We start from the raw sequence: 18,049 nt of genomic DNA on the forward strand, positions 1-18,049 counted from the left end.
ACTCATGACTGAGGGAATAACCATCAGCATGGCTGTGACATGTCTTAGTCTCTATAGTAAGACACATACTTAAAGCTGGCATGTACAATGATATGATATTATAATCTATTGGATCGTTCTCTGTGACTTCATTGTTTAAATCTGATGGTCAATGATTATCGATTCAGATCATAACTCATCACAATGAGATGATAATATGACAATATAAGGGAGATCTTGCTTAGAACAAGTCTTAGACTGCTTTCTTTGCAACATTATATTGCATTATACTTGTGGGCTTCACAAACGTTTACCTTCTCTAATATGTCTGATAGATAGACAGACAGATAAGTCAATAAGGAGGCAAACAAAGTACAATAGACCCACATAAATTAATTCCATTACTGCTGATAGACAAACATAGAGGAATGAGTTCCACTCGTGCTGCCCTAATGGTTGTACACTAACAAGTGTGGACAAAATGAGAAATCAGGGGACGGCACAACAGAGAAAATGAAAGAGTGAGACTGCCTAACAGAGAAAATGAGAGAGAGATGGATAGCATTGCTAACACATAAGTTTAAACATAGACTGAGGAACAGTGATCAGGGGAGACCTCTGTGAAATATGTGTCATTTCTTGCTGTGGTGCACGTGGCTGTACCACAGTCATGGTTGAGAGATGCCCTTGAGAAAGACAGGGTCCAGAATCATTGCCCATGACTCAATGGTTTTTCGTTACAGTGTGTGTACGTGCGTGAGCTCTTGCTTGTGTGTGCACAGATACGCATGCATGTGTACTCGGTAGAGAAAGAGTGTGTGTGGGTGTGTTTGTGTGTGAGCATGTACATTAGCACTCTGCTCACATCTCATAACTCTTCCTTTCCGTATGCTTGAGAGGGCCGTTGTCATGGAGACTGCAGGGTTGTGGGGGCATAAGGGGAATGTGAACAGTACTCTGTGGTGCCTATTGGATGGATGATGAAGTTAGGGAGCTATGTTATGGAGCAGGGTTCCCAAACTTTTTCACTCAGTCCCCCCTTCCAGCTTTGGAAAAGATCCTGCGGCCCACATCTATTTTTATGGGCACAAGCACTGTTCATGACATAAACTGTTCACACCCCTCTTGTTGGCAGAGAGAAAAAAAATAGCAGGTTTAAGGCTTATTTCCTGGAATTCGACACATTTTGTCATGGGGTGCAGAGAACATTTTGCAGTTTTAAGCTAATTTTCTTGCATTTCTATACTTTTTTCCATGTCTAATGTGTATTCATGTAATATTTGAGTGACTCGAACGTTGCTACAAAATCTATGGGCTAAAAAACCTAGCTATGGCTTCTTGATCTGGACATTTTTGACAAGTTATAAATAGCTCTCTAAATTATGCAATGACTAACATGACCAGAGTAAAACTGATGATGCACTGTCCAATCTACTATACCAACTTTCAATTGTTTTAGGGGGGACACACCGTGACCATTTCCAAACTGTTGACTATCTAAAACATTTTAATGCTATATTAGTTATGGCTTGGGGCTAGGGTTACCAATTCTCATTAGCAATCAACTAGGAGGATTGATCTCCTTGATTAAAATCCTGTCAGTGATTAGGGCTGATGTTAGTTTTGATCATGTGACCTTGATTCCCAGAGATTAGAGGCAGTGATATATTCAGATGAATCTCAAAAACCACTTGGCAACACATAGTAAATCATTTGACCATCACTAACACATCTAATCCCCTTCAAAAGTTTGTGAGAGAAAAACCTCCTTCAGACAGCTTGTTTTCTACTGGGGAGGAGAGATGGAGTGTGTGACACAGAGGTGCTTATAGCATGTCAGATACACAGTCACCTTGTGCCACCTTGGGGATCTAGACCCTTACTCATTATGTACTCATCTCTGACACTCTCTCTGACTGTCTGATTTACCCACAAACCTGTGTCCAGACCTATTTCCACAGAGGTTTTATTTGGTCCTGTTGCCAAGGGACTCAGTAATGGAAATGTTTGTCTTTCAGTTAATTGGGTTTATTTTTCAGTGATGTGTAGTTTTGAAGCTCTGTCCATAGGCTATGTTGTGCATTAGTAATCAGACTGTAGTTGTGTCAGTATTGTAGTTGTGTAGGATAAAAGTATTGAGGCCATGTTAGTATTGAAAGGCCAAGCTGGTTTCTCCATGTGACCAGGCTGAGCAGAATGAAGGTATGTTCCCTCACCATCCTGCTGGGCTCGGTCTGATGAGGTTCTCATTCACTGTGTCTAAATCTTCCCCCCGGTTCTTCTCATCCCTGTCCCATCTTCCAAACAATCTTAGAAAAAAGGAGCTATCTACATGGAACCCAAAAGGGTTCTACCTAGAACCAAAAAGGGTTCTCCTATGGGGACAAACAAATAACCCTTTTGGAAACCTTTTTTCTACGAGTGTAAACTGGTTTCTCTATTGTTCTCTGCCTCCATGTGTTTGTGTCGTCCTCTCCTTTCTTTCACTCTCTCCCTCTTTTTTTCTTCATCGCTAAAGCTTGCTTCCTTTTCACACATTCACTCTGTCCTACCACCCACTATTTCCTACCCTCTTTTCATCCTCTTTCATTCCCACCTTATCTCTCTCCCCTTTCCCTAGCTCTGTGTTAGTTACTCTATAAGTCATTAACTGATGTTATTCAGGTTGTCCTCTGTACTCTTTTTCATGATTACTGGTGTGAGTGTGTGTGCCTGTTTGTGTTATAGGAGTAGCTAGTTATCTGCAGCAGGGCAAGTGCTTTCTGAGGTGTGTGTATGCTGTAGAGTTTTATAGTAAATAGCCTGTCAGTATCCATTATGTAAATCTTGTTCAGTCAGGCCGACAGTAGATAAACGCACAGAACAATAAGCCAGCCACACACGCATTCAGTGAAGCTCTCCTTACCAATGTTGGTTTACGTGGGAGGAGGTCTTATGCATGCACTTTGCTGGTTTATGTGTTCATCTTTTTAATACATGTATTCAATTAGTGCCTGTGTTCAAAACATGTTGGAAATCTGTCTGTCTCCATGACAAAAATAAATGTCTAAAATGTCAGAGATTCCAACAGTGAGCGAGGGAAAGATTGATAGAGAGATTGGTGAGAAGGACTGAGAGAGTGTATTGACCAAAAGGTAAAGTGGAAATTAAAACAAGAGGAGTAGAATAACCAATATTGGAAGAGAGCGGGACCAGGATAGAGAAGGGGGATAAATTCTCACCAGTCGATTTAAGAATTTGTCAATTTCACAGCAATCACAGTGAATTAACTTCACATAGAGTGTGATAAAGATATTCCTCGTAACAAAGTTAGTGAGGAAGGAGTGTCTTTGTGAGAATGAGTCTGTGATGAGTGTGTGAAGTCTGTCTCCTGAAGAAGAGCCCTCTAACGTGTACGCTTCATTATCTCATCATCTTTAATCCAGATGATCATAAACCTGTAGTCTGTCATCTTCAACTGCATGATCAGTTTTCGTACCAGTGGAGGCTCCTCAGAGGAGGTCCCATCCTCCTCAGCGAATTTCATAAAAATAACAATAGTAAAAACATTTGAAAAGTTATTGTTTTTAGATAAAACTATACTAAACATAATCACGTCACCAAATAATTGATTAAAACACATTTTGCAATGAAAGTCTACAGTAGTCTCAACAGTACTCTGTAGGGTAGCACCATGGTGTAGCCAGACGACAGCTAGCTTCTGTCCTCCTCTGGATACATTGACTTCAAAGCAAAACCTAGTAGGCTCATGGTTCTCATCCCCTTCCATAGACTTACACATTAATTATGATAATTTCCAGAGGACGTCCTCCAACCTATCAGAGCTCTTGCAGCATGAACTGACATGTTGTCCACCCAATCAAAGGATCAGAGAATGAATCTAGTACTGAAATCATTAGCTACAGCTAGCTAGTACTGTAGTGCATAACATGTGGTGAGTAGTTGACTCAAAGAGAGAAAGACAGTAGTTGAACAACAAAACAAAAATTCAAAATGAAGGAGAAGCACGAGAGAAATAGAGAGAGATAGTATTTTTTTTTTAACTTTCAGTTTCACAAAACGTTACTTAGCTAGCAAATGCAACTAGCTAGTTTAGCCTACTGTAACACCCTGAATTAACAGAGGGGTTCTATGTTAGCTAGCACACTATGACTTTCCAACACAGCATTGGAACTCTTCCAAGTCAATGTAAGCTTTTGGTTTTACAAATATATTGCAATGGGGCCCGTCGGTGTAACTACTTACTGACTGACTGTACACTGCAACGTTACTGTATGAATGTAGCGCGTTGACTAATGTTTTAGTCCCATTAGATATGCTGACTATGACATTACTTTAGCTAATATGGTGACAACGATGTAAGCTGTGTGTAATGGTTTGGCTTGGAAAGGTTTTTTCGACAGTCACATACAGCTGATGTGTTGTGCATTGAAGTCCACAAGCGAAGTGAAGAGGTAAGAGGAGAGCGCATAGATACAAGAATGACTACAACGTGCCTGCTATGAAAGTGAACTATGTTTACGTGTGATCAGGGGTGTATTCATTCCGCTGATTCTGTTGAAAAACGTTTCTTAAACGGAAGCAAACGGGAAAAAATGGGGATAAACATACCTGAATTTGTCCAATAGAAACTCTTGTTTGCAACTGTTGAACTAATGATTACACCCTATATCAGCTAGATGCAGGCAAGAGTGTGCAAGGCTGTATTGAATGTCACTGGCTGTCCATGTGCCACTGTCTGTCACCTCAAATTTGTCTCTCGACCTGTATGCACCTATGTTGTAAAATTTAATTCATAGGCTAGGTTGTAGTAACCTCAGGGTGGATACAGGGAAAATTCTAGCATCATGTTGTAGCCTAAACCTATCACTGTTACATTGAATGACAGTCATCCAATATGCTGTAATAGAAAAAAGGCTATGCTCATTAGAAAAAATGTCCTCCCTCATCTTAAACGGCACTGTCCGCAACTGTTTGGTACTGATACGTGATCTGAATTCACTGACATCCTCATTTGATCAGTTCAAGTATGGATTCAAATTAAATCACGTCTCCCTGATACAGTAATGAGCAGAGGATTTAACCCTCTAACAACCAAAACACAATATATCAAGATTCAATATGAGTTGTACTGCACAAATGGATTCAACGGATAAAGAAAAGCCTATCCAGCAAGGGTGTCCAGGATGGTAGAGTGGTGATTACACAGTGTGTTAAGGGACCTATTACCAAGGAGCTGCGTGTAGGAGCTAGGCACTAAAGACCACTCCACACTTCACGCAAACAGAGCGATGGAGTGTCATATATGGTCCGTTCCCAAATGATTACCACACAAAAGTATGTAGAACTATGATGTGAAAGCGACTCTCTGTCGCTGAGTTTGCGTGAAGTGTGTAGGGCCCATAAGACACAGCTGTAGGGGGATTATAGCTTTGTCATATCCTGCTGGAGTTATACCCAAGAGGTACAGACAGACACCCATTGTGATGCAGTGTGACTCATTAGGAGTTACAGGAAGGTCAGTACAGCAGTCAGTAAGTCTTTTCAGTCTGAATGATGGGAGGGGGGGGGCTCACTGACACCCTCTGCAAAGTACCACCTTCCACATGGTCCATTTCCCCTGCATCAGTCTCATTTCGTTCATGTTCATGTCCCTCCCTAGCACCCTTTCCCTCCCTCGCACCCTGTGTGTGTGTGTGTGTGTGTGTGTGTGTGTGTGTGTGTGTGTGTGTGTGTGTGTGTGTGTGTGTGTGTGTGTGTGTGTGTGTGTGTGTGTGTGTGTGTGTGTGTGTGTGTGTGTGTATGTATGCATGTGCGTGTGAGCACATGCATATGTGAGTGTATAGATTAGATTCAAAATTATTGTCATTGAACAAGTACAAGTACAGTACAACAAAATGCAGTCAGCATCTAAGCAGAAGCGCAAATAAAAGAGTACAAAAAATTTACAAGTTTAACAATTAAGTACAATGTATATCATTAAGTGGGATGTATAAATGTGCAATGAAGGCAAATGGCAAGTACAAATGGCAAGTCTAAATGTGCAATGAAGGCAAATTGAAAGTACAAGGAGGCATGCAATTGAAATGCAGGAATAGCAGCAATGAGGTTACCGAGGTACACATGTACAACTGAATAACGTCCTTAATCAGACTTTGCAAAGCAATATCAGAGTCCAGTAGTACCGTGAAGAGTGCAAAGAGAGTAATACAACAAGGTCCCTGAGAGGCAGTACTAAGTGGTGGGTGGTTGGATGTGGCTAGTGCCGTGTCACAGAGTTCAGTTGGAAAGAGACTGTTCTTGAGCCTGCTAGTGCAGGAATGTAGAGACCTGTACCGCCTGCCTGATGGTAGGAGGGCAAACAGTTTGTGGCATAGATGTGAAGGGTCCCTGATTCAGCTCCCTGCCATCGTAGACCTCCAGCACAAGTGGTGTCTGCGTAGGGCGCGGCATCATCAGGGACCCTTCACATCTATCATTCCATTGCGGTCTTTTCCCCCCTCAGCAGTTTCCCTCTCCTAACAGTTGGACTGTATATAAAGATCGCCCAACCTCATAATTAGCTACCAAGAAGCCATTTCAGGCTATCAATCAAGTCAGAGTAGCTACTCACTGGGCACACACTGGTTGAATCAACATTGTTTCCACCTCATTTCAATGAAATTACGTTGAACCAATGTGGAATAGACTTTGAATTGATGTCTGTGCCCAGTGGGTAGCTTGTCTAACTACTGTATCTTACCTGGCATGCCTGCTGGCAAGGTTGGTAGACTTTAGAAAAACTAAACTAAATGTACTGAATAAGACTCACAATCCTTTCATTCTTTTACCCAGATTTTAGCAGCGATGCAGAGAAGCATATTTAGTTTCTTAAAAAATAGAACCACCAGTCGGATACAGGCAGCTCAGATATGCAGAAAAATAGACATACTGTATTTTTTACATAGAATTAAGCATAATGATTATGGCTCTAGATTGCAGGAAAGAGCTTTTTGAAAATGCCAAATTCTCCAATTTACGGACAGGGAGGGGTTCCCGGACCACCCTCGAGCCTTCCTCACATACTTTGTGCCCCATCAGATTTTTGGAGTGCGTGACGCCCCTATGTTTGTTCTGAGAGGAGCACTGATGTGTCTGTTTCCTCTCCTACAGTATACCAGAGGAGAGTATACTCCCCTGAGAGGACACCAGCTCATCACATCATTACCCAACATCCATCTCTCTCTGGCACCCAAAGCACAAAGTTACCATCAGTACAGTTCCCCAAGTCAATGGAGGGAGTCCAATTTGCCATACCTCTCATCCCTCCTCCCTCCCTTCAGGATGACATGCATCCTTCGAAACACAACCCAGCCAAGCCACACTGCTTCTTGACACAATGCCCACTTAACCCAGCCACACCAATGTGTCGGAGGAAACACTGTACACCTGGTGACCGCCCCGCCACAGGAGTTGCTAGAGTGTGATGGGACAAGAACATCAGCCAGCTGCGACAGTCCCTGGACCCGAACCAGGATCGCTAGTGGCACAGTTAGCACTGTGATACAGTGCCTTAGACAACTGTGCCACTCAGGAGGCCCAGGTTGATGTTTATGAGTCTTGTCCAGGAGGCAGAACTAAGTCATTTCCACTAGATGGGCCAGCTGCAAAGTCAAAATTGGCTATTTTGTAAAAATTCCTGAAACCAAACATTTACTTTTTGGTCTTCATTTAAGGTTAGGGTTAGGCATTAGGATTAGCGGTGTGCTTAAGGTTAAGGCTTTAAAAAATCTGATTTTGTGGCTGTGCCAGGTAGTGACACTCTGCAGAGCTACCTCCAGAACAAGATTGATGACAAAAAATGCTAACCTGCTCCCTCCCTCCTCAAAGGCGGCCGCATGCTTCCAGGTACAGTTTGTGCATATATTATGACTTCATTTTGCGATGTTTTTGTTCGTTTTGGAGTTCGGTTAGGGTTCGTCGGCTGTTCGGGCACACCCACCCGAAGTTTGGAAGCCGAAGTCTACACCCCTTCTGTAATATTCATATGTGTAAACATACTGAATTGTAATTGGATGCATTTTACCGCCATATCATACTGTGCTATGGTTGGTTAAGACCACCCAAATGGTTAGGTCATCGTTAGTTTGATCCTGGTTGGCGATACGTGAACATGCCAGTTATAGCTAGCTAATAAAGAGCTACGTTAATAAATATCCTGTAGTACTGCATTTTATCATTTTGTACAAAGTGTGCACCTTCGTCCTTGATTGGTCAACTGTAGGGTTGACACGAGTTTCTGCTTTTTGTTGATTTAGCACGAAACTATGTGGATTCGACATGACAAACGACAACATCGAGCATCGATTGACTGAGAAGTACCTTCTCCACTGCATTATATAAAGACTAGCATGTAAATGCCAATTCATGGAGGGAGATTGCAGAGACACTGGGGTCCGACCCAACCGCTTGTTCAAAAAATTGGGGAAGAGTTTGTGACAAGTTCGACAATGCAAAGAAAAGAACCAAGGGCTGCAGTGGAGATTCCAGAAGAAAGGCTACTCCAGAAATGTTGCTGCTGGCTTGTTTGGCACGTGGAGCATGGGAAGACTGAAAGCAACATGCCGTCTTCACCAAAGGATGGGGTATGTTATTGTATGTTATATTGTAGTCGGCGAAAAGAGTAGCCATGTCTAGCTATTTGGCTGGCTAGCAGCGTACACAGGCAGGGATAGCAAGCCAACCAACTAAACTAAAGATCTTTACAACTTTTGATCCAATGCCATTTTGTCATAGAAAGAAAATAATTTTGTTTGAGCAAAGTTGAGTAGCTAGGCCAGGCCTACTCAACTCTGCTCAAATGTTTGCAACAATATATAGTCTATTGTAGTCTCGGTTAATGATATTCGATGTTCATTAATGTTTTGGATGTGTACTAAACAGCCCTTTACTTTTCTTTTTCAACGCTCAAACACCAGTGAATGGAGACACCACCTGGTTTGTTCTCTGCGCCCTAGCATTGCCTTTTCACTGGCCCCAAGCACTACCTCTGCCATCAGCTACAAGTTTGGCACACCTCTAGTTTCTCCCATTCTTCTCTACAGATCCTCTCAAGCTCTGTCAGGTTGGATCGGGAGCGTCTCTGCACAGCTATTTTCAGGTCTCTCCAGAGATGTTCGATCGGGTTCATGTCCGGGCTCTGGCTGGGCCACTCAAGAACATCCAGAGACTTGTCCCGAAGCCACTGTACTTAGGGTCGTTGTCCTGTTGGAAGGTGAACCTTCGCCCCACTTTGTCCCGTTCATCTTTCCCTCTATCCTGACTAGTTTCCCAATCCCTGCTGCTAAAAAACATCCCCACAGCATGTAGCTGCCACCACCATAATTCACCATTGGGATTGTGCCAGGTCTCCTCCAGACGTGACACTTGGCATTCAGGCCAAAGAGTTCCATCTTTGGTTCATCAGACCAGAGAATCATATTTCTCATGGTCTGACAGTCCTTTAGGCGTCTTTTGGCAAACCAAGGAGTGGCTTCCGTCTGGCCACTCTACCATAAAGGCCTGATTGGTGGAGTGCTGCAGAGATGGTTGTCCTTCTGGAAGGTTCTCCCATCTCCACAGAGGAACTCTGGAGACCATCAGGTTCTTGGTCGCTTCCCTGATCAAGGCCCTTCTCCCCCGATTGCTCAGTTTGGTTGGGCAGCCAGCTCAAGGAAGAGTCATGGTGGTTCCAAACTTCTTACAATTAAGAATGATGGAGGCCATTGTGTTTGTGGGGACCTTCAATGCTGCAGAAATGTTTTGGTACCCTTCCCCAGATCTGTGCCTCAACACAATCCTGTGTCGGACAATTCCTTCGACCTCATGGCTTGGATTTTGCTCTGACATACACTGTCAACTATGGGACCTCATATAAACAGCTGTATGCCTTTCCAAATCATGTCCAATCAATTGAATTTACCATAGGTGGACTCCAATCAAGTTGCAGAAATATCTCAAGGATGATCAATGGAAGCAGGATTCACCTGAGCTCAATTTCGAATCTCATAGCAAAGGGTCAGAATACTTATGTAAATAAAGCTTTTCAGTTTTTTATTTTTCATGATTTTGCAAAATAGAAAAATAAATCAAAACAACCATCCCACTCCTTCAGTCACATTCAAATCACATCCCTACACAGACTCAGGTGCCTGTTAGGATGGAACATTTAGGCCATTTGGGCCTCACAGGTGCCTGTGAGGACAGAATAGGCAGCCAACACATGCTCAGCATATGTGGGAACTCCTTCAAGACTGTTGGAAAAGCATTCCAGGTGAAGCTGGTTGTGAGAATGCCAAGAGTGTGCAAAGCTGTCATCAAGGCAAAGGTCGGCTACTTTGAAGAATCTCAAATAAAATATATTTTGATTTGTTTAATACTTTTTTGGTTATTACATGATTGCATATGTGTTATGTCATAGTTTTGATGTCTTCACTATTATTCTACAATGTAGAAAATAGTAAAAATAAAGAAAAACCCTGGAATGAGTAGGTGTTTCCAAACTTTTGAAGTGCCATGATATTGAAGTGCCGAAGTCGGTATGCTTTGTTTATTGGTTGTATGGTGCATTGGCATAGAAACCTGTTGTCGGAAAATTCATTGAATATATTTTATATAATTATGTTGAAAATCTGATTTCCCCTTAGCTGATCATTGTTGTATTGGGGAGGGGGGGGTGCATTTTTTTTATGACACATTAAGTTGGAACAGCCTCTCCCCACAATACATTTTGATCTGTCCCTTATATAAACACACAATGAATCTCTCTCTATCTATCTAGACAAGATTGATGATGAGTTGGAGATGACCATGGTGTGTCACAGGCCTGAGGGTCTGGAGCAGTTGGAGGCCCAGACCAACTTCACCAAGGGAGAGCTACAGATCCTCTACCGCGGCTTCAAGAATGTACGCACAGCCTTCTCCCTTTCTTTACTGTCTGTCTATCTTTGTCTTCTTTTCCTCTCTCTTTCTGCCTGTCTTTACTCTATCTCTCTCCCTGCCACTTATGTATACTCCTGCTTATGTTGATTCTCATCTTCACAAGTGTTTGTCAAAGCTCTGTTCTCTTTCATCTGCGACTCCAATATGTAAATTATTTTAGCTTCGCGCCTTCATCACTTCATATGGTGCTAATCAGATTGTACTGCCTGCAGCCAGAACAACTAAGCCTATCATACACCATAGCAACAATTACATGCTGCATTACCCATATAAACCAAACATTTTTTAAATAAAATATATATAAACATATATTCTCTACATACACACATGCTCAAATACCCACCCACACATTGACATACACCCACGTACAAGTTATATGGAAATTGATAGTTAATTTCCAGTTAATTAGCTGTCAGATTTGATTGACGCTAATTCTCTGTAACCATGGGTGGTGCCATTCGAGTGTAAATGATTGGTTGATCTGGCCGTTACCCAGAAGAAGCTGCATTATTTTAGCTTGAAATAGTGTTTTCACATGGTTTCCACAGGAGTGTCCAAGTGGAGTGGTGAATGAAGAAACATTTAAACACATCTACGCCCAGTTCTTCCCCCACGGAGGTACAGTACAGCCAGATACCTCTCATTTAGACACATAACATGCCCTTCCTTACTTGTTTGGGACTCATTTACTAGCACTACTTTGGGATTATAAAATCTCATGCCTGTATCTGGTTGTGTTGCAGATGCCAGCACTTACGCTCATTATCTCTTCAATGCATTTGACACAACAAACAATGGATCCATTAAGTTTGAGGTAAAAACCAAACACCATCACTATTACTCAGTGGACAGTTTAAATCAGGGGAGGCAACTAGATTCAGCCGTGGGACGATTTTTGTTGGAGCCGAAGGACGGGGGAACAGAACATATTTATAATTTGTACACTGCAAATTGACCACAACTAAGCCCAAAAAGACATTGTAATTTGAAAATAAAAATACATTCATACCTTGATTACATTGAGATACAATCATATAATGTATATTTTTTTATTAGTGGGAATACTTTGGAACAGATTTCCTAAATTCAACATTTTCTTTTCCCCGAATATATATATTTTTTTCTTTCTTTACTGAAAACTTTTGGGCGCCAAAAGAAATCACTCGTGGGCCACCTGTTGCCGACCCCTGCTTTAAATGAAGGGATATGAAGAATTATGTCTATCTTATTCACTCAGTCTTTACTAAGTATTTTATCTTTAATCTCGCTCATGTGGTGACTCTCTCAGGAGTTTGTAATGGGACTGTCTACACTGCTGCGGGGTACTATGAGAGAGAAGCTGGAGTGGACTTTTCATCTTTACGACATCAACAACGATGGATACATTAACAGAGAGGTCTCTGTTTGTATTTACATGTCAGTTATGTATTGAAAGATTCACATATGAAGTAATCTTGTTTTAATACCGTTTGTATTTATGTGTTTCAGGAGATGACTGAGATTGTGAGGGCCATTTACGACATGATGGGGAAATATACCTACCCTGCACTCAAGGGAGATGTCCCTAAACAGCATGTGGATGCTTTTTTCCAGGTGACTTGATATCCTAGAGTATAATGTAATATTAAAGCACATGCATACTCTACCCCTTAGTAGGGCACAACAGTTTAAACCACATAACAATTTCATACTTACCTACAAATTTACATTTCACTCACTTTTTCCCTTCCCACAGAAAATGGATAAAAACAAAGCTGGAGTTGTGACTTTAGAGGAGTTCATTGTCGCATGCCAGGAGGTATGTATAGAACATGCATGTTTATACATTTTATAGTGCTGTTGGTGTCCACAGTGCATTCAGGAAGTATTCAGACCCCTTCCCTTTTTACACATTTTGTTACATTACAGACTTATTCGAAAATGAATTAAATATAACAAATTATCATAAATCTACACACAATACCCCATAATGATAAAGTGAAAACAGGCTTTTATAGATTTTAGCTAATTTATTAAATATATACAGTGCCTTGCGAAAGTATTCGGCCCCCTTGAACTTTGCGACCTTTTGCCACATTTCAGGCCTCAAACATAAAGATATAAAACTGTATTTTTTTGTGAAGAATCAACAACAAGTGGGACACAATCATGAAGTGGAACGACATTTATTGGATATTTCAAACTTTTTTAACAAATCAAAAACTGAAACATTAGGCGTGCAAAATTATTCAGCCCCTTTACTTTCAGTGCAGCAAACTCTCTCCAGAAGTTCAGTGAGGATCTCTGAATGATCCAATGTTGACCTAAATGACTAATGATGATAAATACAATCCACCTGTGTGTAATCAAGTCTCCGTATAAATGCACCTGCACTGTGATAGTCTCAGAGGTCCGTTAAAAGCGCAGAGAGCATCATGAAGAACAAGAAACACACCAGGCAGGTCCGAGATACTGTTGTGAAGAAGTTTAAAGCCGGATTTGGATACAAAAAGATTTCCCAAGCTTTAAACATCCCAAGGAGCACTGTGCAAGCGATAATATTGAAATGGAAGGAGTATCAGACCACTGCAAATCTACCAAGACCTGGCCGTCCCTCTAAACTTTCAGCTCATACAAGGAGAAGACTGATCAGAGATGCAGCCAAGAGGCCCATGATCACTCTGGATGAACTGCAGAGATCTACAGCTGAGGTGGGAGACTCTGTCCATAGGACAACAATCAGTCGTATATTGCACAAATCTGGCCTTTATGGAAGAGTGGCAAGAAGAAAGTCATTTCTTAAAGATATCCATAAAAAGTGTTGTTTAAAGTTTGCCACAAGCCACCTGGGAGACACACCAAACATGTGGAAGAAGGTGCTCTGGTCAGATGAAACCAAAATTGAACTTTTTGGCAACAATGCAAAACGTTATGTTTGCCGTAAAAGCAACACAGCTGAACACACCATCCCCACTGTCAAACATGGTGGTGGCAGCATCATGGTTTGGGCCTGCTTTTCTTCAGCAGGGACAGGGAAGATGGTTAAAATTGATGGGAAGATGGATGGAGCCAAATACAGGACCATTCTGGAAGAAAACCTGATGGAGTCTGCAAAAGACCTGAGACTGGGACGGAGATTTGTCTTCCAACAAGACAATGATCCAAAACATAAAGCAAAATCTACAATGGAATGGTTCAAAAATAAACATATCCAGGTGTTAGAATGGCCAAGTCAAAGTCCAGACCTGAATCCAATCGAGAATCTGTGGAAAGAACTGAAAACTGCTGTTCACAAATGCTCTCCATCCAACCTCACTGAGCTCGAGCTGTTTTGCAAGGAGGAATGGGAAAAAATGTCAGCCTCTCGATGTGCAAAACTGATAGAGACATACCCCAAGCGACTTACAGCTGTAATCGCAGCAAAAGGTGGCGCTACAAAGTATTAACTTAAGGGGGCTGAATAATTTTGCACGCCCAATTTTTCAGTTTTGATTTGTTAAAAAAGTTTGAAATATCCAATAAATGTCGTTCCACTTCATGATTGTGTCCCACTTGTTGTTGATTCTTCACAAAAAAATACAGTTTTATATCTTTATGTTTGAAGCCTGAAATGTGGCAAAAGGTCGCAAAGTTCAAGGGGGCCGAATACTTTCGCAAGGCACTGTATATATTTTTTATAATTGAATATTGTTAAAACATACAATCTACGTGCAGTGAAGCTGCTCAAAATTTACATTACATTCAGTCATCTAACCGGCTCTTGTCCAGAGCGACCCACAAGAGCAACCAGGGTCAAGCACCTCACCCAAGGGCACGTCTCCCACTAAGTCAAAATGGGGACCCGAACCAGCGACCTTTCTGCCTCCGGCCCAAGCTCCCAACTGCCAGGCCACCAACCATCCAAGATCCTCCAGCAGTTCTCAGAGAGCTGCCCCTCAACCATCCGAGCTGCAACATTCTGTCTTACCATCTTTCTCCTCTTCTCCCCTCAGGATGAAATGATGATGAGATCCATGCAGCTCTTCGAAAATGTGATGTAAAAAAGGAGCCGATGGAAGGAAGGAGAGAATTAGATAATGAGAGAGATTGTGTGTGTTTCAGTGCATTCGTGTGAGTTCATGTGCGCATGTGCGTGTGTCCACACGTTTGTTTATCCGTGCGTCTGTCAGAGTGGATGAATGTGGATGTATATCAATCTCTCTCATCCTCTCATCTAACTTGTCAGCATTCATGTGTTTGCCAAATAATGTCTCTGCCTGGCTACCTGCCTGGGTATGGATCAGATGAAGCCAGAACCGCTGAGAGAACCCTGGACTTGCTAGTCATATTGCTGAGCCTGGGAGTATGCAAACAAATTACCTGGAAAATGCTTTCTGCCTTTTTATGTGACATAAAGGTTTGTAAATCAGATGATCATACAATATAGACTGCAGTGGGATACAGCTGAGAAAACTCAAACCCATACGCTGCTCCCCAATTAGGCCTATGTGGAAACTCCTGAAAGACTCCTGACCCCTACCTGTCAAACACTGAAACTACGCCGGGATACTTTGGGTTCTTTTGACTCTGTTCTTTTTGCCAAAATAGATGCATGCTTGAGCCAGAGGGATTCCTCCCTCCCTACCATAGAAATAGAATCATGATTCTACGTCTATGCGCCCTACCAACCATTTGTTTGTCCAGGACTTGGACCTTTAAACTCATTCATTCAGTGATTGATTTATCGATAGCTATGATCTACATATCTGCTTATTTATTAATGTGTTTATGCTCGAAAAATATGCGGTTGTCCTAATGTATTATTTGTTTGTTTTAATTGTTGTTTCTGTTTCACTGTTGTCGTGGTGACCTCTGTACCTCTGTTGGCTTGGCTGTCGCACTCCTGTCTATCCTTGTAATTGTGTCTGTCCTGATGCCTGTTCTACTGTATGCTTATAAATACACCTAATAGACTTGGTTTATGACTGATGATACATCCTCTTGCATGATGGCTGAATCAAACTAATGATAGAAGATGAACATCTGAGTAACGCAACGTGAAAGGTGTTGGTCATTGGTGTTTTGACCTGTCTGTTGAAGTGTGTAGTGAGGGATACAGGAGTTAAGCTAAACCCCCAAACTCATCACAGGACAAAACCAACATTCTTCTAATGTGAAACAACTATAATTTTTCTTCAACGAATTACTAATTTGTGCTGACTTTGTCAGTTCCTCCTCAGTGTACATTATGGCAAATAGATACAGTGCATTCGGAAAGTATTCAGACCCCTTCCCCTTTTCCACATTTTCTTGTGTTACAGCCTTATTCTAAAATTAATTAAATTATTTGTCTCGTCAATCTACACACAATACCCCATAATGACAAAGCAAAAATAGGTTTCTAGAAATGTTTTCTAATTTATTAAATATAAAAAACAGAAATACCTTTATTTACATAGGTATTCAGACCCTTTGCTATGAGACTCGAAATTGAGCTAAGGTGCATCCTGTTTCCATTGATCATCCTTGAGCTGTTTCTACAACTTGATTGGAGTCCACCTGTGGTAAATTCAATTGATTGGACATCATTTGGAATGGCACACACCTGTCTATATAAGTTTTCACAGTTGACGGTGCGTGTTAGAGCAAAAACCAAGCAGTGAGGTCGATGGAATTGTCCGTATAGCGCAGAGACAATATTGTGTCAAAGTACAGATTTGAGGAAGGGAACCAAAATATGTCTGCAGCATTGAAGGCCCCCAAGAACACAGTGGCCTCCATCATTCTTAAATTGAAGAAGTTTGGAACTACCAAGACTCGATCTGAGAGCTGGAGAAGGGCCTTGGTCAGGGAGGTGTCCAAGAACCCAATGGTCACTCTGACAAATCTCTAGAGTTACTCTGTGGAGATGGGAGAACCTTCCAGAAGGACAACCATCTCTCAGAACTCCACCAATCAGGCCTTTATGGTAGAGTGGCCAGACGGAAGCCACTCCTCAGTAAAATGCACATGACAGCCTGCTTGGAGTTTGCCTTAAGGCACCTAACAACTCTGAGACCATGAGAAACAAGATTCTCTGGTCTTATGAAACCAAGATGGAACTCTTTAGCCTGAATGCGAAGTGTCACGCCTGGAAGAAACTTGGCACCATCCTTACAGTGATGCATGTTGGTGGCAGTCATCAGGACCTCAGACTGGAGCGAAGTTTCACCTTCCATCAGGACAATGACCATAAGCACATAGCCAAGAGAATGCAGGAGTGGCTTCGGGACAAGTCTCTGAATGTCCTTAAGTGGCCCAGCCAGAGCCTGGACTTGAACCCAATCTAACATCTCTGGAGAAACCTGAAAATAGCTGTGCAGCGACGCTCCCCATCCAACCTGACAGAACTTGAGAGGATCTGCAGAGAAGAATGGGAGAAACTCCCCAAATATAGGTGTGCCAAGCTTGTAGCGTCATACCCATGAATAGTTGAGTTTGTAAAGTTTGAAAAGAGGAAAAAGGGACGTTGTCTTGACTATTTTACAAATGCACTATAGATATATATTGATTATGTTGCAATTATTTTTGCCTCAGGTGTCAAAGGGGTAAATAATGATGAATGATAATCAGCGCTTAAAACAATCTGAATATAAAATGTAACAAAGAGGTTCACCTCATACAATACTCTATATTTGATAGACAGATAGGAGAGAGCTTAAGCTTTCATGTTCTGTTGTACATTGCAAATGCTACCAATAAAATGTTTCGAGAAAATGTGTGTGTGTGTGCACAGAGGGAGAGGAGAGAAAGAGGGATCTCTGGATTAAATAAAATATGAAGTTAGTCAGTCAAATGAAATTACATTTTATTGGTTACATACACATATTTAGCAGATGTTATTGCGGGTGTGGCAAAATGCTTGTGTTCCTAGCTCCAACAGCACAGTAGTATCTAACAAAACACACAACTCTAAAAGTAAAATAATAATATTAAGAAATATATAAATATTAGATCGAGCAATGTCGGAGTGGCATTGACTAAAATACAGTAGAATAGAATAGAATATAGTATATACATATGAGATGAGTAAAGCGGTATGTAAACATTTTTAAAGTGGTCAGTGATTCTAAGACTATGTATATAGGGCAGCAGCCTCTAAGGTGCAGTGTTG

The 18,049-nt window shown here is 41.6% G+C and overlaps 1 protein-coding gene across 4 annotated transcripts in view; it reads left to right on the forward strand.

The window, feature by feature from the left end:
- LOC139388541 (A-type potassium channel modulatory protein KCNIP1-like) overlaps positions 1-17,652 on the forward strand; it is a 54,068-nt gene extending 36,416 nt beyond the window's left edge. Inside the window, exons 1-8 of one of the 4 annotated variants that reach the window (XM_071135257.1) lie at positions 8,103-8,603; positions 10,778-10,902; positions 11,487-11,556; positions 11,682-11,752; positions 12,227-12,334; positions 12,427-12,531; positions 12,674-12,736; positions 14,910-17,652. In XM_071135257.1, coding sequence (XP_070991358.1) covers positions 10,801-10,902; positions 11,487-11,556; positions 11,682-11,752; positions 12,227-12,334; positions 12,427-12,531; positions 12,674-12,736; positions 14,910-14,957 — 567 coding nt within the window. In that variant the 5' untranslated portion in view covers positions 8,103-8,603; positions 10,778-10,800 and the 3' untranslated portion in view covers positions 14,958-17,652. Of the gene's footprint in view, positions 1-8,102; positions 8,604-10,169; positions 10,325-10,777; positions 10,903-11,486; positions 11,557-11,681; positions 11,753-12,226; positions 12,335-12,426; positions 12,532-12,673; positions 12,737-14,909 lie in introns of those variants that run through there. The other 3 variants (XM_071135258.1, XM_071135255.1, XM_071135256.1) reach the window with 3 other exon arrangements.
- Positions 17,653-18,049: the final 397 nt, after the last annotated feature.

The sequence above is a fragment of the Oncorhynchus clarkii genome, chromosome 29, assembly GCF_045791955.1.
Source record: "Oncorhynchus clarkii lewisi isolate Uvic-CL-2024 chromosome 29, UVic_Ocla_1.0, whole genome shotgun sequence".
Lineage (NCBI taxonomy): Eukaryota > Metazoa > Chordata > Actinopteri > Salmoniformes > Salmonidae > Oncorhynchus > Oncorhynchus clarkii.